The 22,898-nt window shown below is 41.7% G+C and overlaps 1 protein-coding gene across 3 annotated transcripts in view; it reads right to left on the bottom strand.

Annotated features, from left to right (window-relative positions):
• efhd2 (EF-hand domain family, member D2) overlaps positions 1-22,898 on the bottom strand; it is a 74,069-nt gene that overhangs the window by 16,508 nt on the left and 34,663 nt on the right. The window contains exon 4 of one of the 3 annotated variants that reach the window (XM_033628970.2): positions 332-6,212. The exons of 1 other annotated variant lie outside the window; for it this stretch is intronic. In XM_033628970.2, coding sequence (XP_033484861.1) covers positions 6,081-6,212 — 132 coding nt within the window. In that variant the 3' untranslated portion in view covers positions 332-6,080. Of the gene's footprint in view, positions 1-331; positions 6,213-10,260; positions 17,888-22,898 lie in introns of those variants that run through there. One more of the 3 variants, XM_033628972.2, reaches the window with a different exon arrangement.

The following is a 22,898-nucleotide window of genomic DNA, read 5'->3' on the forward strand; positions in this document are numbered from 1 at the left end:
GAGTGCTCCTGCCCACTTAAAGTGTTTGGGGTGGCAGCGGGGCCAGACTGATACAGAAAGCGCGGCAGAATATTGAGCTCAGGTCAACAGGATGATCTTACCAGACCAGAGTTTGGCACTATTCTGGAAATAATACAGACTGAAGTGGGAGTGGAGGTCAGAGTCTCTGTTTCCCATCTGTAATTAGGGCTTATTTAATGTAATGAAGTTTAAAAAAAATGAAATTTAGGTTTCCTGGCACCCCTCCACTACACAGAACAGTGTTGACATAACTCTGGATATAATCAGTAAAGTACCACAAAGGAAACACAACAATAAATAACCTATAATATCTACTAGAAGTAATGGTGTTTATTTTGATTTAGAAAATCAGATACCAAAAATCAGTAGTAAGGGAAATCAGTACCAAAAAAAGAAAAAACAGTCAACAGTCAAAGAAACCCCTCATCCTTAAAAAGGTGTATTATTTTGCATACTGTGATAAAATAAAAATTTGTTCAGTGGTTCAATAGGAGCATTCCAGTCTCTATGTTGTATAGCATACTGGCATGCTTTAACAGAAGGCAACGTAACAATATCAACCTTATTGGAGCTTGCATATTGTTTCATTAAGTATTTCATTAAAGGATAACTTTGGTATTTTTCAACCTGGGCCCTATTTCCCCATGTGTATGTGTGCGTATGATTCATAAGTACAACTCGTTCTAAAATTGGTTCAGTATTGAGGAAGGTAGATGCAGCCGGCAGCCGCGAAACAAGCTAAAATGGTAACGGGGGCAAATGCGTCCCGTATAAGTTTGCGCATTAAAAGTGCTTTTTTCCGCCACTGACCGGTTCAGATCGCCAGTGCTATCTCTGTAAAGAGCATACTAAGCGTTTCCCTGACCCTTCACCTCCTCCCGGCTGTGACGTCATCTCGCGAGAGCTTTGCTTGTTGCCGGAAGAAAACACAGGAGCCATGCTGAGCGCCGCTCAGAGTGGCGCTGGTTGTCCCGGAGTACAGTTGAGAGTTTTACTGCATCGATTGAAAACAATGGTTCGTGTTTGTGCTTATCCGAATTGCAAGAACAGGACGTCACGCAACACCCCGTACAGCTTTCACAGGCTGCCTTTGTCGGACGGCGAGATGCTGAAGTTGTGGCTAGTTGTGCTACAAATGGATGCTAACACTCCTGTCCAGACCATCAGGTCTGCAGTGCTTACTTCTCCCAAGATGACTGCTGCCAGCCGAAGAAGAGAAGACATCCAATCCCGAAACACCTCTTCCTCAAGAAAATGGCTGTCCCACGAGCAGAGAGAGCTACAGACACAGTGGAGGTAATGTTATATAAACAATGTTCGCAATGCTTAGTATGCTATTTACAGAGATAGCACTGGTGATCTGAACCGGTCAGTGGCGAAAAAAGCACTTTTAATGCACAAACTTATACGGGACGCATTTGCCCCCGTTGCCGTTTTAGCTCGTTTCGCGGCTGTCGGCTGCATCCGACTCCCTCAATGCTGAACCAATTTTAGAACGAGTTGTACCTATGAATCATACGCACACATACACATGGGGAAATAGGGCCCAGGTTGAAAAATACCGAAGTTACCCTTTAAGTAGCCAAAAGTTTCCCCCAATACACTTACAAAATTGTTCCAAACATTCATGGACAACAAATCTGTCCTAAAACAATTTCAATTGCTATGTGCTATGACACCTAAATTAAAGATGTCAGATGATTTGAAATAATAATCCCAAAGATTCTACAAATATGTAACATTTAGTTGGTGTGTTTGATGTGTTTTATAAATGCTCTGAATATGTAGGGCTAGGGCCTAGAGTGAGTACACTATCACATCTTTCAAAAGAATATTGTTCTGATGCGTTAGATGACCTACAATATGACGCTGAATGGCAAAGTTCTTCACTGTTATACATGACATCAGTAAAAGTTTGTATTACTTCAATTGTTTGGAATCACTCATTTGGACAATAGGATTTCATAAAATATACAACAATATGATCAATACATTATAATACAATGCCCCTCCAAGTCAATACACATTCAGAGTTAGTAGTTATCAATTCATACATAACAAATGTAGTTTTTCCACTGGTGGTCCACTATTGACAGGAAATAATCCATGTATGGACACATATGTGGAAGACATCATTATCTCTTAAGTTAACAAATTGCTAATTCAGGTAGAGTCACATGATGTTTTCACTATTGAAGACATTCAATGACGATACTGCAAGGCATTTAGAAAAACACCATCACTCTGCCTACTGCATAACCTCATACCCTGCCAATAACCAGGCTTATTTATTGTTCCTTCATTACAAAAAATGGAAAAACTACTAAATCATATTGAACAAGTAATCATGACACAAAACCACCAGAGTATTCAATGTCAGGAAGCATTTGTAATTCAACATCAGAGATGGAATGATTGTGAAAAAATGTGAGACTGTTTGCTCCCTATAAAACCCTCTGAAACCTGCCAGGTCCCTGTCGATCCTGGCCAACATTCCTGTCTTTCAGAGGGTATACAGGGCTGAGTTCTAAAGCTAGTGTGATGATACTGGTGTCATGAGAAACTAGAAGAGCTAAGGGATCCAGTGGTACCACCATATTATGCTGAGAAAGGGGGCTAAATAATGCTCCAAAGTTAGGCTGAGGGAAAAACAGCATGGCCATTTTCACAAAGTCCCTTGACCCCTGACCTCAAGATATCTGAGTGAAAATGGGTCCTGTGGGTACCCATGTGTCTCCACTTTACAGACATGTCCACTTTATGTTAGTCCCATACAGTTTGGGGCACAAACTATGCACTTCTTTGCATGAAATATAAATGCACTATTTTCTCGTATCGTGTTTGAATATTTCTGCATACTGGTGTCCATAAACAGTGTTAGAATTGTATACATTGCGCCTGTCTATAAAGCTGAGAAGCTTTACAGTCAGGCACAGGCACTCATGTGGATTCCATGACCCCAGTTTGTGATGATGAGTATGTGATGATATTAGCCCCCACAGTAGCAATTTCATTGTAGTGAAACCATTTTTTTTTAAACTGACTTCACTCTATTAAATGGTCTATAGTGATCTCTACAATAATCACAGCCTCGTTAAATTTTACCATTTTTTTAAAACTGACTTCACTCTATTAAATGACCTATAGTGATCTCTACAATAATCACAGCCTCATTAAACCTTACAGCCACAAACTAAAGATGTTAAGCAATCAGAGAATGTTTGACTTTTGTGGGTATGTTGGCAAAAAGGGGGTTTCTCAGCAGTTTAAAGAACAGAAGTGCTCACCACACAATCACCAAAAAAAAAAAAAATGCAATTCTTATAGAAATCTCCAGATATAAAAAGTTTTTTATTCCAAATCACACCAAACATTTTTCTATGGTGGTTTTGGCCAATTTCTTTTAATCAATTCTCAAGAGGTAAAACATGCTTCAATTTAGCACCCAAAGTGTGTTACAAATGGCATCAACCCAACAATTGCTGCAACAACTTATGACACATAATTGGTCATGGGAATGGCCTTCATATACTTAAATCATAATGTTTTAAGCCCCCATACAGTCTAAACCTTTAAAATTTGAATAGGTGCCTCAACAAAACACAATGTTTATTACAGATTAATGACTAGAGAAACTTGACCCCCCCACCACCATCCATCAGCACAATCCACCAAACCATCTTAAGGATTTAAATGTTAAGCTAAATCTACTATGTCTTGATTAAGATACTTCAATCACTACAACACACATGATGGATCTCACAAGGACCTCAGAAAATGAGCTGATAAGCTCAAGGCTGGTTTCAGTTCATCAACAAGGATCTGATGACTCGTGGTGAGTGTGACCTCGAAATAAAAAAAGTCACTACATCCTCAGATCTAAGCACTGAAGTGGGTAAATAAATAAATAAAAATGTTAATGAAGCTGTTAGGATAGTATTTATGTCTGAAATTAGAAAAGAAAATCTTATTTCAAAGCTTCGGGGGGCTTATGCAAAACATGGTGGTGAATCTATCCAAAATCACATATCAAAATTTATTCAACACCCACTCAAACCCATTGTCCAAAAATACAGAGCTGACAGTAAAAATGTAGAGCTCAGCTTTTTGTTCAACATTGAAAACTACTTGACACTTTGTCACTGTGGATTTAATATGAGCTCTGAAATTAGTTAAACAAGTATTTCACTGCTGAAAAGATGGTCTTTGTATAAAACTGGGCTGTCTGTGCAGTAGAAAGATGCAAAGACTTTTCAAACTGGTGTTTTATGACCAGAGAAAACAGAGAAAAAGGACTGTGGCATTTGCTTTTGCTCAAGAGATAGAAAATCTAAATCTAGCAGAATCTACTGCACCACACTGGACCAATAAATGCTCCTGCTTGTAATGCGAGCTTGGCTGTTTTTACACATGACACAATATAACAAACAATAGTTCAACAGCTGTCTAAAATATGTTTTTGAAGACATTTTAGTCAAGAAATGGGAAATAGAGTAACATAATCTGGGTTAATATTAGAGAGACAGACAGACAATATGAAAATGCAGAAGCACAATCTGTAATTCAAGTAATGGCACTGAAGCCAGCGGAAAAAAATCTGCTGGAAGACATCACAGAGCTGAGATGATCAGGGAGATCTGGGCTGTGGTTAGATGGAGGGAAGTTTACCTCAGTTTATTTAAACATACACCCACATTGTAATGATACAAAACTGATTGAAAATGACAAAGTATCCCTTTAAGTCAAATATTACGCAGACAAGCTACATACATAGTAGCCATAACAGTGACACAAGTGCATTCATCACTAGTCTACAAAAATAATAAGGTGGACACTGGGTCATTTTAGCTATAATTTACAGATTAACGCTCCCAACACAAAAGGGTTCTGGGCGTGGGGACTGAAAACTGCCTACCCTGAGTGGTTGTGTGTGTGTTCTGTCCCAGGTACAGGTAAGACAATATTGCATGCCAACTGCAGTAACACTAAAACACTGCAGAGCAGTTTATTCCACTATGAGGGAGGATTTTCCTGCTTTGAAAAGTTTTCACACTGGCAATCATTTCAACCATTTTTTGTTGGAAGCCTCTGCTTCAGCGCCCCTGAAGTGCTGACATAGACAGCACAGTGTTGACATGTGGGTAAAAAGTGGCTCTGTGATGTTGGGGACACAGTGGTGGATGACAAATATTGTAAGACTCATTTATTCATTTAGCTCAGCACAAATGGCTCTGCTGTTTCTGAGTGTTAAGCAGCATTTTTACCAAACACTTTTGACATACCAGTAGTACCCTTAGAACCACATGCACCTAAACTGTGTACCTGTACACCACAGACAGTGCTCTCATGACTGATGGTAATGGCTGCATCACTGATCCATCGAGCTCTTTCTATATTTTCTCTTTAGCGATGATGCAAAGGACAGTTTGCGCCTTGCTGATCAGCCACTGAACAGGGCTGCACAACATTTTCAGCACAATAAAGAACAAGCTGAGGCTTTTGAAGCAGAGCAGGGGCGTGGTGCTGCTGGAGCACACAGAAACATTATCCAAGACTTCTTTTCTCCTCTCCAAGTAAGGAAATAGAATACTAGCAATTCGCATAAACCGGTTGAAATTCAAATCCATTATTCTGAAGTGCTTGACAATCCAATCATCACTGAAGTGCATGCCAGGCAAGAGAGGTATAAACAATATGGACGGGAATGAGTGTTTTATTGGTACCCTCCACAACTTGAGACAATGGAATGGAAAGTAACCATTCTAATGTGGAATGTCCTAAATTGAAAGGAACAAGACTGCTTAGTGGAAATGAGGCCTTACTGAGCTCCAGAGCTGAATGAATAGATGATTCTAGACTGACTGATCATTGATTCTTTATCCTTTAACTAAAAAAACAGTGCTGACTTTTCATAACGTACATAATGCATCGTAGACTACTGACCACCATGTGGGACCACTGTCTGCATACATGGAGCATTCACACACACATTGACAAACTGACATCATTAGTGCAGCACAGAGAGCCACAGGTCCTGAGAGGGAAGAGAGGGCAGATGGTCACTTGAAGGCTGACTGCAGGTCTTTGAAAGCAGCACGTCTCTGTTTCTGCTCCTCAGCCTGCTTCTTTTTGGCCTCCTGCTCCTGGCGGATCTCTGCCTCAAAACGATTGGAGTCATTGATGGCCTTGACCTGTCCAACCAGATAACACACAGCTGTCAGGTGATGGAGTGGAGCTTATCAGCGAAGAGATGAGAACTGAAACTGAATTTCAAAGACCAACAGCACTGTGTTGCACCCAGTATCAGCATCAATAATGATAATGATAATGATAATAATAATAGTAAGAAGAAGAAGACGAAGAATGAGAAGAAGATTCGAAAACAACTTTATGTTGATGATATTTGAAGGTTATAGTTACCGTTTTTAATAAAGTGTTCGAGTTGAAGTATTGTCTGCTGTGTGTGTGTGTAAGGGGGATGATAATAGGGCTATAATAATTAAGCAAGAAGAATATGCGAATTATAAAAATAAAGAATGCTGAATTCCGTTCTGACGAAAAAAATAATAATACTAAAACAAGAGATATGCTGCTGTGAAGTGTGAGCGAAGTTCAGTCAGTCAGTCAGCATTCAGGTGCAGGAAAAGTGTTGAGAGCGGCTGCGGCTCATTAAATGCAGCGGCGCAGCGCTACATGATGCGCAATGGTTGCTCTCCCCCACGCTGATGTTGAAGCCTGTCTGTCTGGTAACATTATTTTGGGACATGAATGATTGGTTGACTTTAAGTGATTTAAAAAAAAAAAAAAAAAAAACTCGGGTTCAGTCGGGCTCGGACCCAGTGATGTATGTGTTGATGTTGGGCCGGGCCGGTTTTGGGCTTCAAGTCCCTCGGGTCATTTCGGTTTTGGGTTGAATTTTTGGGCCCGCTGAGAACTCTACTTCCTACAACTTGTTTCAATGGTTCTGATTTAACCAGAAGACAAATTAAACAGGATGACTAGCCAATGTGAAAATCAAAAGAAAGCATAGAATAATGTACTGAAGGAGACTGTTGTGCCATCACATTTTTTTATGGTTTGAGAGCAAAGATCCGGTCGCCGCTGTGCAAAACTCTGCAGTACAATTAGGTCCAAAAAACCCCCATTAAAAACAAATTGTCCAGAACGGATCTACCAGGGACACAGTATGCCTGATCGGTACTGATCCAGTATCGGTATCGGGTTCCGATACCAACGTAATTCACGGATCAGAAATTTCCGATCCACCTGCGGAAATTTCCGATCCACCAGCCGTGTCTGTGCTTTCACGTTGTCTGCTGGAATGATATGATGATTGCTACATAGTAGTGTTGCACGGTATACTTGTACCAACGGTAGACTGCGGTACTAAAACACGACGGTACAAATGATACTATAATGTTGGAGTACCTCAGGTACCACTACTGTGGGATAAGTTCAAAGTCCAATCGCAAGAGGGTGAGTGTCCATGCGCCGTCCAATAATGGTGCGCGCTGGCCACCTGGCACTCGATATGCCACTGCAGTGGTTTGTTTTCCAGTGACATTTCAGGTATTAGCTGAGCTATTGAGTATCTTTAAGCAGTGAAAGGTATTATTAATTTATTTTTACTTGTAGGTTAGATTTATTTATATATGCTACAGTGATTTGTTTTCCACAGAGCTCTACGGTGCGAGCATTTTACTCGCATTTGAGACTAAAAATAGTTTTGTGCGAGCAAAAGAAACATTCAGGAGCACGCTGTGTGAGTACAGATTTCAACCAGCAGCAGGTGAATCCTGCCGGTTGTGGGTTGAACGGGGGTCACAGACAAGGACAGGAATGTATTTCCGTGAAATACAGTGGTCATAGTGCTCCGCGGCGCAAGATAACGGCTTACCGGCGACGGAGAAGTCCGGCTCCAGGTCTAATAAGTCTTCGTTGGTGTCATGACTGCCCAAAAGTACCTGAACAGCCCAGCCGTGGCGGCACACAGGTATGTGACGCGTCAGAGGGGAAACGAGCCGTTCACATTCCTCTCTTTGTGGCACATAACTATCCACAAACCTCACCGCACACGGGCCGTTCTTTACTTGTCAGGGGATGAGGGTGGCTGGTTGATTTTTATTTTATTTATTTATTTTATTTTGATCCCCCCCTATGTTAATCACTTATTGATGCCATTTTTGAAGTATGAATAAGTCAGTAAGTAATTATTCTATTGAAATATCATTGATGTATTATAGAAAAGTGATTTATCTTTTTATAAATGACAAAAGGCACATCTGCCTCATTTTCGCTGTGGTATTGTGATACTACTCAGAACCGTGATACTTTCACTGGTATCGTACCGTTGGTCCCAATTTTGGTACCGTGACAACACTACTACATAATAGTGTCTACTTGATTTGTATCTGTGCTGTTCAGATTAATATGACAGGTATTTTTTTATTTTTTGATAGTGTATATTGCACTAGTAGTTTAACACTGTCTTGAAATTTAATAAATATTGACAATCAATCTGAAACCCTTGCAGTTGCATATTTGTTTTCAGGATGGTATTTTTCCTGTTAACAGGATTTCCTACTTTTCTGACCTCCTTTTCTGACCGTATACTTACCTCAAGTTGCCTTTTGGGACATAACATGCATACATATCATACTTGCCTGTAGAGAGGAGTTTATTACAGCCTCATATAAAATCAACAATAATGCTAATAATATTGAAGCAAACAGAGCACTGGTATCGGAATAGTATCAGTATTGGCAGATATCCAAATTCAGGTATCGGGATCAGTGAAAAAATGTGGATCGGTGCATCCCTAATCGATACCAATAAATAATTAAATAAAAAGCTTCAATCTGTTGGCTAAAACCTTTGAAAGTATTTTGTAGTCCGTGCATTAAAGATCCACAGGTCTCCAGTTCTTTAGCAGGGTTGAATCTCCTTTTTTAGGCAACAGTGAGATCACTGCACGCCTACAGGAGGCTGGAAGGGTCCCTTTTTCAAAGGACTCTTTAAACACGTCCAACAAGTCACGACCCAGAATCTAGCTTGTCTTTTAATAACTTAAACATAGCTAAACGTTCAGGGCCTTGATTGGGTGCATAAATATTAATAAAAGTGAAAGTAAACTCTAACACTACTTTCACCATGAGAACTCTACCTGCCACTATCTCTGTGCTGGATAATAGTTTTACTTGTAGAGAGGGGGGCAATAAAACAGCAACTCCAGCACTAAGGTAAGAGCCATGGCTGAGTACATGCTGACCCCTCCACAATATTCTCCAGTCTGTCTCGTTCAGGCTATCACTAGGCTATGTGTTTCTTGCAGAAATATGACATCCAATTTTTTCTGCTTAACAACCTCTGAAACTAAAGCTCTTTTCTGTGCACTTCTACCCCCACTGATATTTAAAGAAGCAACCCTCAAGGCCTGCATATGAGAAGAGACACAGAGCAGCAGAACAGACAGGTAGACACAGCAGAGAGGAAACACCCAGTGTTGCATGATCATGCGGGACTCATGAAAGTTTCAGTTTCTTCGCTCCTTTTCTCCCCTTTTGACCTTTGTTCATAATAGTTTCTTTAGACAAAACCTTTTTTCTCATCCAGCAGGTCTTTCCCTATAACCTTCTGAAGAGTGTTCACTGTCTGAATAAACTTGTTAATGTCAGGAAAGTAATCCCTCACTTCCACTGACTTGCCAAAAGACTTATCCAAAAAAAAAAAAAAAAATCATTAACCTTTTCCAAAGAATAGAAGTCTTTATGCTGGGAGACACTATTTGCAACTGAAACGCTGTCAGAATCATACTATTCATAGACTATTATCTGGAGCAGCCTGCACCAGCTGTTTCTGCAACCCAGAACCAGATGGCAGCTCCTGCTATGTATCTACAGCCTTGACCTGTCCCACTACACCAGCCCTCACCTGCTCTGTTACCTCAGCCTCCTCCTGTCTCACTATACCATCCTCCACCTGTCCTGCAGCCCTCACCTGCTCTGTTACCCCAGCCTCCTCCTGCCTCACTACACCAGCCTCTACCTGCTTTCCCCCAGCCTCCTGTCCTACCTCCCTCACCTGCCCCGCTGCATCAGCCTCCAACTGTTCACCTGTATCACCGTTTTTATCCCCACTGTGCTTCTCTGCACTCACCACACTCTCCACAGACCCTGTTTCATCTCTCACCGTATTCCGCTGTATTACAGCCCCGGAGCCGGCAGCCGTGTTCATTTCTCCTTTCCGTTATGTTGTCGTTTAATTATACTAACAATCCAAGCCTATCTGTGTGAAAAAAACGTATTTTGACGTGGTTTGACGCTGTCTGAGTGCCCTATTATTTAATATAGTGCGTGCTGCAGGCAGGTCAGCCCTAGCTTCGTACTGGAGAAATGTCAAATACTGAACATCCTATCACTCATTGTAGATCAGAAAATAGGGCCAGGTTGAAAAAAACATTAGTTCCCCTTTAAGTCATGTTTGAGTGTTTTTTTTTTCTTTTTTGATGATTGTTAATTTTTCCAACTGTGATGAGTAAAGTTGTGTACACGAGGGAAGATCTTCTGGCTCTGAGAGGAACCACTTGTGGAGTTAGACACCCGATATCGGCTGAGCTCAGGAAGCCATTCAGAGTTACAGCTTAGGAGGTGGAGATACAAGCCTTTCTTGCCGTCGGTCCATATGGGGAATGTAAACTCGCTATCCAACAAGTGAGAAGAGCTGCTGGCATTGGTGAAGGGGCCGACAACTCTACAGGGAGTGTAGTCTAATGTGCTTCATGGAGACGTGGCTGAATGACAACGTGCCTGACTTCTGTGTGAACCTACCTGGCTTCTCTACTGTGCAAGCCGACAGAGACGCGAAGGCGAGCGGCAAAAACAGCGGTGGGGGATTCATCCTGCTAGTGAACCATAAATGGTTTCATCCTGGACATATCACGGTGAAGGACATGATCTGCTGTCAGGATATTGAACTGTTGGCAGTCGGTCTTAGACCATATTATGTACCATGGGAGTTTTCACACATTGTCACCATTATTGTTTACATTCCACCGCAGGCAGCAACAGCAGTGGTGTGTGACATCATCCAACTGTTGCTAGGATTCAGACCCAGTATCCTAGTGCATTCATTGCAATAATGGGGGATTTTAACAACACTACTCTCTCCTCCCATCTGACTGGGGTTGTTCAGTATATGGACTGTCCCACCAGGGAGTATAAGACACTGGACTTGTTTTATGGAAATGCCAAGGATGCCTACAGTGCTTCTGCCCTACCACTTCTTGCCGGATCAGATCATAATCTGGTCTCTCTTCAGCCTACATACAGTAAGCTAGTGGTCCCCAGAGACCAGTGAGTCTCTCAGGGACTGTTTTGAACAGTACAGACTGGACTGTACTACTGGAGCCACAAGACAACAACATGGGCATGGACAGGAGGGTAGATATTCTAACAGAATATATAAATTTCTGTAGGGACACTGTGATGCCAGTAAAGACTGTACACTGCTTCCCCAATAATAAACCCTGGGTTAACAATAATATCAAGCAGCTCCTCAACCAGACAAAGCTGGCATTCAAGAAAGGGGACAAGGAGAGGCTCAGGAAGGTTCAGCATGAGCTGAGGGGGAGACTGAGAGAGGCAAAGGTGGACTACAAAAGAAAGATGGAGAGTAAGCTGCAGCAGAACAACATCAGAGATGTGTGGAAGGGAATGAAGAACATCATACGCTATTCAAAGAAGAAAAGCCAGGTTATGGATGGTGATGTTGACAAAGCCAACAAATTCAACCCGTTCTTTAACAGGTTTGATCGAGGGGGCAGTGTTTACCCTACCCCCCGCAACCATCCCCCCTCCCACAGTGTCACCTGCTGCTGTTGCTCCTGCTCCACTGTCACCTGGAAGTAGCCCCTCACCTACTACTACAGCTCCAACATCTACCACCCATGGCCAACTACCACTGTCCTTTACAGCAGATGAGGTGAGGGCAGAGCTCAGGAGACTTCGTACAGGGAAAGCTGCAGGCCTGGATGGAGTGTGTCCAAGGCTCCGAAAAGACTGTGCAGCCCAGCTAGCGAAGCCCCTTCAGTGGATCTTTAACAGGAGTCTTCGAACAGGCAAAGTCCACGTGCAGTGGGAAACATCTTGTCTTGTACCGGTACAAAAGTGGGGCGTCCAGCCGAGTCAAATGACTATCGACCGGTGGCCTTAACATCACAATTTATGAAGACCCTGGAGCGCCTGGTCCTTTGTTTCCTGAAATCAGAGATCACTGATGCTGTAGACCCCCTACAGTTTGCCTATCAGGAGCACATGGGAGTGGAAGATGTAAGGTAAGGTAAGGTAAACTTTTTGTACAGCCAGCAGTGAATAACAAGAAAGAAATCTCATATACACACACACACACAATACACAACAAGCACGCTCTGCAGAAAAGATCATCGGCTGCCCTCTGCCCTCACTGGATAGTATTGCCTCGTCCAGCTACTTTAACAGAGCAAACAACACCATCAAGGACTCCTCACACCCAGGAGATGATCTTTTTCAGTTATTTCCCTCGGGAAGGCAGTACAGACAAATCAGAACACGCACATCCACATTCAGAGACAGTTTCTTTCCCAGACCCATCAAAACACTAAACACTCACACATGAAAATAGCAATAAGATGACCAATCTATTTATATATATATATATTTTTTACTTAAGCTTATGCACTTTACTGTCTGCACTGACTTTTGTATCTTAATTGTGTACTGTCTTTTGTATGTGTACTGTTTTTTATATTTATTTATTTTTTTCCTACACCATACTGAGTAGCACTCTATAATTTTGTTGTAACATGTTTACAATGACAATAACACCATTCTTCTTCTTCAAGTAAAAAACATGTCACATGATGCTGTTGAGGAGTCCAGTGATGGCAGGGACAAATGAATGCTTGAGTTTGTTTGTCCTACACCATGGCAGAGCATAACTGTACAACAGCTTATACTCTGTAAAAAGAGGGTGAGTGCAGTCGTCCAAGATAGCCTGTGCCTTCCTTGTGGCTCTGACTCTGTATAAGAGTGAAAGATCTTCCAGAGTAATGCCAGCTATTTTACTGCACATTCTCACAATGTGTTCCAGCCACTTCTTAGTTTTCACAGGGAGAGACCCAAACCAACAGATAAAAGAAAAGATTAACACAGACTCAATAAAACAAGAATAAAACATTTTTATAAAACAACTATCAACATTCAAACTCCTCAGTTTAATAATAAGCACCTTGTCCTTATAAGAGATTTTAGCAATTTTAAGTTCTCTCTTAACTCTCTGCTACGAGTGACATCACCTTGAATAAAACTGATGTTCCTCAGGTTAATGATGTTTTTAAGAGATTTAGACACCCATGGTTTATTATTGGGAAAGATGTGGATTAATTTCTTTGGGATAATTATGTCCTCACAGAAGTTATTATATGCCGTGACTGTCTCTGTTAGTTCATCCAGATCAAAACAACTGTCTCTAAACAAATCCCAGTCCATGCAAAAGAAACAGTCCTGGAGGTGCTGGATTGATTCCGTTGACCAGACCAGAACTAACCGCCGCTCAGGTTTTGTTTCCTTTAGGACAGGTTTGTAGATGGGAACCAAATAACATTACATAACAACATTATGGTCGGACATGCCAAGAGGAGCTTTGCTAAAACACTTGTAAGCGCCTTAATTAAGCCATAACAGAGGTCCAGACATTTCGTATTCCTGGTAGGACAAGTCACATACTGACAAAAGTTATTAAGCGACTCCCCAGGCTTACAGTGATTGAAGTTGCCCATGATGAAATTGGGCGTGTCTGGTGCGATGCTCTGTAGTCTGTGTACAGTTTCCACAAGAGTCGTGGTTGCAGTATCAACATTCACCTTTGGATGGATATACACAAGAGTAACAAATAACTGGAAACTCCCTCGGTAGATGAAAGCGGCCACCCAGTGATTTCCCCGTTACTGTCGGGTCTCTGTCAAGTCGCAGTGGTTCGCCAAAGCCATTTATATCCAGATCAGAATGTAGATCGTGCTGCTTGAGCCACGTCTCAGTCAGAGCAATGACATGTGCTTTTATATTCTCGTAGAAAGTTGACATTTGCCTGTAGAATGTCAATCTTGTATCCAGCTACACTGCATATCACTGTGTCGGGTGGCCAGACCCACAAGTTTGAGGACCCAGATCGGGCCTTGGAGTTTGTGAACAAGAGACTGAAAAAGAACCCGGATCCAGAAGATGACTAATTTTGCAGCCGGCTGGCACTGTTTTGATTTATGACTGAACTCTTACAGCAACTCATGGCTACATCTGCACTTACTGCATATTACACCAGCTGAGTACTGGGCTGCTGATATCCTTGTTTACAGACATGACACAGGATGTGATTGACTTTATACTGATTATGATTATGTGATCAGCTCAGGGTATAGGTTCTAGAGTTTTGCTATTTTTATTTCTTTTGCTAATTTATTTCTGTGTTTTTATTTTATTTATTTATTTTTAATTTTTTTATTAATTAATCATCACTCTTTTACTGAGTATTTTCAACTTAATGACACTATTACACTGAGGATCGCTCCAGTTTTGATTGGAGTCATTTATTTTTGTATCTGACTTTGTGGCACCTTTTTCTGTTTTTTTTTAAACTTTTTTGTTTTTATGGGACAGCTCAATTTTGCATTCCCCATGGTCGTTTAGTAGTACGGCTACACAACAGGTAACGACAGGTTTTGTTTCAGAAGAGGGGGGGTATCACGCATCATTATATGGATGCTTCTGCTAGGAGAGGATAAAGGGGGGGTGCTCTGTTCTGAGCTGGGGGGTTGTTTGCTTGTTTAGCTCCTGGGGGGGTTGGGTTGGCACCTATTCTACACTTCCAGATTTATTCCATTTTTATGCTTACTATGTTGATAGATTTATGTTTAGGCTTCTCATGCTTACTACTTATGTTTAAACCTCTGACATTTGATGGCACAGTCTAAGAGATCACCTCCCAGTGCAGGTGGAGAGCTAGCACCTGCTAGAGATGTTCACTGAGTCTTTCAGTTTGGGTATACTCCCCCACACCTTAAATCAGGCCTGTATTTCGCTGCTCTTAAAGAAGGGTAAGAACCCCTTACAATGTAGTTCGTACCGGCCCATTAGTTTACTGAACGTTGACTTCAAATTGCTGTCTAAATTGCTGGCCAGGCGCTTAGAAACCGTTCTTCCCTCAATTGTATTGTTAGATCAAACGGGGTTTATTTGTAATCGACACTCCTTTTTTAACCTTAGGGTGGGTATTTAATGTGGTTTATAGTCCTTCTCTGTCTGCTCTGCCTGAAGCCTTGGTCGCGTTGGACGCCGAGAAGGCATTTGACAGAGTGGAGTGGGAGTATTTGTTTTTTATTTTGGGGAAATTTGGTTTTGGGGAAAAATTTGTTTCATGGGTTAGATTATTGTACGCCTCGCCACTCGCCTCTGTTAGAACAAATAACACAAATTCTGAATATTTTCATTTAGGTCGCTCTACAAGGCAGGGTTGCCCCTTAAGTCCCCTTTTATTTGCCCTTGTGATGGAGCCTTTGTCAGTCGCCTTGCGGTCCAACCCTGATATTCGGGGTATAACTAGACATGATGCAGAGCTGAAAGTAGCCTTGTACGCGGATGATCTTTTGCTGCTTCTGCCTGATATAGCGCGTTCCATTCCTGAAGCCCTCTCGGTTCTAGACGCTTTCAGTAAGGTTTCCGGATATAAACTGAACCTTAACAAAAGTGAATTGTTGGCTGTTAACAAGGAGGCTAGAGAGTATCCACTCAGACAGTTTCCATTTAAGGTCTCGAACTCTGGGTTCGTTTATCTTGGAGTGTATATAGCTGACACACAGGCTAATCTCTACAAGAAAAATTTTCTCTCTCTGCTCACACAAATTCAATATGACTTTAAACGATGGTCCCTCCTAAATTTCTCTGTTGCTGCTAGGATCAATACAGTTAAAATGAATATTTTTCTGTACTTTCTTTACTCATTTCAGTGCATTCCAATTTTTCTTCCTCTCTCTTTTTTTCGTAAAGTAGACAGCCTTATTCTGGATTTTATTTGGAACAAGAAGACTCCCAGGTTGAGCCGTCAAGTATTACAAAGACCCAAAGTTGCAGGTGGAATGGCGTTACCTAACTTTTTATTCTATCACTGGGTGACTACTATTAGGAATTTGAATTACTGGATTCGGTGTGAAGATATTGAGGTCCCCCCATCGTGGTTAGTCATGGAGGTGAATTCAGCTCATCTGGTGTCTTTGAAGGCCTTATTATACTCACCCCCTCACTCCTCTACCTCTGGTTTTACTAGAAATGTGATTGTGGCCTCATGTCTTAAAACTTGGGCTCAATTTAGACGCCATTTTGGCCTGCATACATTCTCTGTCGGGGCTCCTTTGTCAGCTAATCACACCTTCCCTCCGTCTTTACTGGACAATACCTTTGCTGTATGGGGTAGGCTGAGCATAAAAACCATAAGAGACATGTATGTTGACTCCATTTTTGCATCTTTTCAACAATTAGTTGATAAATTTTCACTCCCTAAGGAACATTTTTTTAAGGTACCTTCAAGCACTCCCAGAATTCCCAGCTCTACCCAATCCTTCAAACTTTGAGGTGTTCCTGAGACCTCTCGCCTCATTGAGGGGGGCAATCTCGTTAATATACTCCAATATTTATGACCTTCATCTGGGCTCCTCTGCTACTCTTAAAACGGTCTGGGAGACAGATTTAGGAGTGACAATCCTAGATGGGGAGTGGGTGGAAATCTTGAGGAGAGTGCATAAGTCTTCAATTTGTGCTAGACACAGCTTTATGCAATGCCGGATCTTACATCGAGCTCACTACACCAAAGGTCGGCTTGCAAAAATGCTTGATACAGTGTCTCCTTTGTGTAACCGATGCCAACAGGCCACTGCAAGTTACATACACATATTTTGGAGCTGTCCCTCATTGAAAAGATTTTGGTTTGAAATTTTTCTTACATTGTCCAGGGTAATTGGAAAAGATATCGCCCCTAATGCTCTGACCACTCTGTTTGGTGTGTGTGGCCTTCGCAATGTGTTCTTTTTCCTGCTAAAAAAGATTTAATTGCATTTACAACCCTGCTGGCCAGGAGGTTAATTCTGTTGAAATGGAAATCCACAGTCCCACCCACCTATATGATCTGGATCAAAGAGGTGCTTTATTTTCTCAAGCTGGAGAAAATCAGACTGACCCTGTCTGGTAGAGCTGATTCATTTGATGGGACTTGGAACTCTTTTTTGTCTTATGTGAACAGCACAGAATGTCAGATCTCGTTGGACTGAAATGGGAATTACAACAAAGTATCTTGCATGAGATGTTTATTTTGTTTTTTTCTTGCTATGTAATTTTCCAGCTTCTGTTTTTCTTGTGCTTGAATGGGGTAGGTGCCAGGGGTGGTGGGTGGGGGGAGAGGGATGTTGAGTCTTGTTGTATGGCTCTGTTAAAGTGACAACTGTAACACAGAACCTGTGAACCACTGTATTTTTATGTGAAAAAATCAATAAACAGATTGTTTAAAAAAAACAAAAAAAAACTAGAATGTCAATCTTGTTACGAAGACACTGTGAGTTCGCAAGAATTACAGAGGAAAGGGGGATCCTCCGGTGGCCTTGCCTCTTCAGTCTTTGGTGCACTACCCCGTTTCCTCAACACCCTTGGTTTGGATTCCCAACTTCTGCTCCCTTCTGAAGGATCATACCAGAGAATTTCTGTTGGGACCACCGACGTGTTGTCCAAAACCCCTGTGTCCAAGTCTGTACTGGAGGGACTCAGGAAACTCAGAGCCATTTCTGCCTCAACATCTCATGTAAACACATTAAAAATATAAATTAGAGGGATGCTAAAACAGGTTAATCAGACAAAAACAGGACACACACTCTCACGCACTGCTACTGCGCGTCGCAGTTGCCAGCGCCACACAGGGAGAACAGGCCTACACCTACTTGAAGGAGCCAGGATATTTGTGTGAGGATCCTTTCCCTTGACATTTCAAGTGCATTTAATACTATCCAGCCCCCCGTACTGAGAGACTGGTTGGGGGGGATGGGAGTAGATTGCTTCCTGACCTCCTGGATAACAGACTACCTGACAAAGCAGCCTCAGTATGTCAGGCTTGGAAGCTGTTCAGGGCTTAACAATAACGATTGGCCGATTGCCCGGGGCAAGTAAAACTCAAGGTCGGGCATGTAAACTAACAACTCACTTGCCCAATTGGGCAAGTTGCTAAAAATAGTAAAAGTTAATAACTAATTGATAAAATAAATGTATTTTAAAACACGCTCCTTCGGCTCTGATGCAGTGGTCTCTCTGCCTGAAGTCACAGGCACACGCTGTGTAACAATGTCCTGCCCACAGCCCCCATTGATATTATTTTGCGCGACAGACGCTTCATATAATAACATAACAATATACTATTTATGGTGTTATGTCATCATGTCATTTCTGTCTCTACATGGTCACGTGTTAATAATTCTCCTCTGCTCTCTGTATCGCGCACGGCGGAGTTCCGCCACACACACAGGTCAGCACACTAGAGCGGCTCGGGCCACATTTTCCTGACCAAACCTGACCCCGAGCCCGGTGCAGTTTGTCAGCTGACAAAGTAATTGTTATGGACACTGTGTAAATAACCATCAAGAGACTGCTGTTATGCACAGACAAACAGCTGCTCACAGCCTCGCACAGCAGTGCAGCACGGCACTCGTGCTGAGCTTGTGTTGCGTTCAGGCATTGTCACGTAAATAACTTCCAACACTTAAATAGGTCATAGCACAAAACAGCAGCATGTCATGTGACTTTTTACTTTTATTATATTCAATATAACTGTATGTTCCTAAATCTTGAGACACCTCATATGTAAGCTAGACAGACATTTCACCTGCTCATTACTGTGCACAAATGTACTGTATGTACTTAGTCCTCAAGAGCCCTTCTGGTGCCAGTAGATACATAGAAACATTCCAGCAGACTGTGCTTTGCAAGCATTGAAGAAGAAAATTATTTTTCATGCGTGTGCTTCACCTAGACAGAGAACGATTGACAAATTTTCACTTTAAGCCCTGACACTGTCATTTTTGTGTAGGAATTAAGCTACAATACATGACATATGTTGTTTTAATTAATACAGTGTGAATAAAGATTACATAACATAAAACTAACTGCAGTCTTTGTTATTTGATAGCTGCTTAAATTAAACAATTTTTATAGGGCAAGTAAAAACTGACTTCGGGCAAGTAGATCTCTGACCAACTTGCCCGACCGGGCAAGTGAAAAAAAAAAAAACCTTAGCGTTGAACCCTGCTGTGTCTCTGGGATGGTCAGGGGCAGCACTGGTGCTCCACAGGTAACTGTTTCAGCACCATTCCTGTTCACACTCTACACAGCAGTCCTGCCACATAGAAAAATACTCGGACTATAGAGCTATTGTGGCTTGTATCAGGAGCGATCAGGAGTGATCAGGAGCAGGAGTACAGGGACCTTGTAGATGCCTTCAGGGGCCGGTGCAGTAAGTGCTCTCTGCACCTGAACACAGCCAAAACCAAGGAGATGGTGGTGGATTTCAGAAGGAAGAGGTCACCCCATCAACCATTCTCCATACATGGGGAGGACACAGAGTTGGTGCATACCTACAAATATCTGGGGGTCCTCTTGAATGATAAGCTGGATTGGTCCTCTAATACTGACGCCCTCTACAAGAATGGGCAGAGCCACATGTTTTTCCTGCAGACACTGAGGTCCTTTGATGTGTGTGTGGAGATGTTGACCATGTTCTATCACACAGTGGTAGCCAGTGCACTTTTCTTTGTGCAGTATGCTGGGGAGCTAGCTTGACAGACAAAAACACCAAGCGCTTGGACAAACTGGTTTAAAAAAGCTGGCTCAGCGCTCGGCAGGAGACTGGACCCACTAAGAACTGTGGTGGAGAGGGGCACATTGAACAAACTGAAAGCTATAATGGACAATAGCAGACACCCTCTCCACAGCCTCCTGGAGTGACAGAGGAGCAGCTGCAGCAGTCGGCTCATCTCACTGTGTTGCAGAACAGAGCATTTCAGGAGATCCATCATCCCCACAGCAATAAGACTGCTTAACACCTCCTGAATCCAGTCACAAACACACTTACACACTTCACATAAGCCACAACTGGCTGGACTGTGGAATGGACAATTTTATTTTAATTTAATTTCTATTCATGCACTTATTTTAACATATTTTGTTTTATGTCTATTTTAATACCACTATGTTGTTGCTGTTCTATCCTGGTTCCCAAAGTCTCCAAATGTAGAACAGGAGCCAGAGCCTTCAGTTACCAGGCTCCTCTTCTGTGGAATCATGTTCCTGTTTCAGTCCAGGAGGCAGACACTATCTCCATATTTAAGACTAGGCTTAAGACTTTCCTATTTGATGAAGCCTATAGTTAGGGCTGGCTCAGGCTTGCCTTGGACCAGCCCCTTGTTAGGCTGACATAGGCCTAGTCTGCCGGGGGACCTCCTATGATACATCGAACCCCTTCTCTCCTTTTCTCTCTCCTCAGCTTCTGCTGGTTCTTCTTCATTTGCTACCCACATTACTGTTATTAGTATATTATTATTACTAAAATTAAATGTTATTTTAGCTATTGTCATAACTGCTTGCCCTGGTTCTTTCTCTGTCTCTCCCTCTCTTTATGTATGATTTTGTCATATGGATTGCTGTAAATTTATTATGTTAATCTATTCTGTACACAAGACATCTATTCCACGTCTGTCCGTCCTGGAAGAGGGATCCCTCCTCAGTTGCTCTTCCTGAGGTTTCTATCATTTTTTTCCCTGTTAAAAGGTTTTTTTTTTCGGGGATGTTTTCCTTATCCGCTGTGAGGGTCCAAGGACAGAGGGATGTCTTATGCTGTAAAGCCCTCTGAGGCAAATTGTGATTTGTGATATTGGGCTTTATAAATAAAACTGAATTGAATTGAACTGAATTGAATTGAAATTTCTCTTTCAAACAGCTGGATTTATTCAAGTTTCTCACCAAAAGCTTAATTTGATGTTCGTTGCAGCCACTGGATGCTTAGAGGTAACGATAACCAGCTCTGTTTTTTTGTTTGGTTAGTTTGTTTTTTTTCATGTTCTTTCTCTCCACATACACTCCTCTCAGTAGTATAGTAGTAGTTGAGTGGGCACCAGAGAGCTTTTGTCATTTTGACATGATGCATGAAAGCTTCGCAAGGAAAAAAAAAACAAACAAACAAAAAAAAAACAGCTGATGTAAAACAAAGGATTGGATACTCTACATAGCTCAATATCAATATACCTAATATACTGATCAGTTAAAAAAGACCTTGATCTGCCCCACTACAGATCTTTGGGATGAGATCGGGACATCCCTACCAGTAGACCTACTGGCAGGGATGTCCCATTCTCATCCCAATTTTTTAACAAATCTCTGTATGGAACTGTACAGAGGAGAGAGTGGGGGTCAGCTGTTAACGCATATTGTTTAATTTTCATAAGGTTTGCAGGTGAAATAAGTCTATAAATCCCCCATCACCTGCTTACATCAGTGTTTGCTAACATACCGGTAGAGACTTGACATTACTGACGTGAGATATTGCAAGTGCGACATGCTAAGTAGGTTCATCAACTTCTGATGAGAACTGAATGATGACATTTTATTAACCAGCGACATACAATCTTTGATTCCACACATGCATGTGTTTAGTGTGTTGGTTTGTTTTTATGTGTTGATGAAAACTAATATTTTTATCAGGGTCATCTCTCAACAAGAGGGTTCCTGGTTTGAACCCACTGGCTGGCTGAGGCCTTTCTGTGTGGAGTTTGCATGTTCTCCCTGTGTCAGTGTGGGTTTTCTTCAAGTTCTCTGACTTTTTTTCACAGTCCAAAGACAAGCATGTCAGGTTAACTGGTAACTCTAATTTGTGAGTGTGAATGGTTGTCTGTCTCCATGTGTCAGTCCTGTGATAGTCTAGCGACCTGTCCAGAATATACCCTGCCTCTCACCCAATGTCAGTTGGGACAGGATCCAGCCCCTTCATGACCCTGAACAGGATAAGCGATTACAGATAATGAATTAATTAACTCAAATCAATATCACGATTAACTGAACATTTTACCTCGAATATGATTAATGAACGATTATTTTGTTCGTTTTTTGCCCTCATAGTTCAGTGGCAAGGTTTGTATTGTAAACAGGCTCAACTATTAAAGCTGAGATATTTTTTTCTAATGAAAGAGTGTATACCTTATCTTTGTGATTTTAAAGTAACTGAAGGAAACATCAGCCCTGTGATAGTCTGGCAGCCTGTCCAGGGTGTACCTTGCCTCTCACCGAATGTCAGTTGGATAGACTCCAGCCCCTAACAGAATAAGCGGTTATGGAAAATGAATGAAGGAAAAATAAATGAAGGAAACACACACATATAAACTATTCATGGTTATTTATTGAATATTTCAAAAGTACACATCACTTGTAATGAAAACATCTTATAAAAAAGGTCACACTTTAGTTTTAATGTAAAAAGCAAGTTCCCAGAAAAAGTAGACAATAATTAACTTGCATTTCTTGCAAACAAATAAATGATTTGAAATATTGCCATCAGAAACCAACTTGCATCTCTATTTCTTTTCATCTTGATTCTTTTTCATATTGTGTAGCCTTTGTAAATGCTTGCGTTATGGAGAACTTCTTTGTGAAGGCACTTGTTGCTGGGATTTTGCCAGTCTTCTTCTTTTTTTTTTAGCCATGCACTGTTCATGTTCGGTACTGTCATTGTGCTCAAGTGCTGACATAGATTGGTGGTATAACCTTTAGTCG

Source organism: Epinephelus lanceolatus, chromosome 8, assembly GCF_041903045.1.
Source record: "Epinephelus lanceolatus isolate andai-2023 chromosome 8, ASM4190304v1, whole genome shotgun sequence".
Lineage (NCBI taxonomy): Eukaryota > Metazoa > Chordata > Actinopteri > Perciformes > Serranidae > Epinephelus > Epinephelus lanceolatus.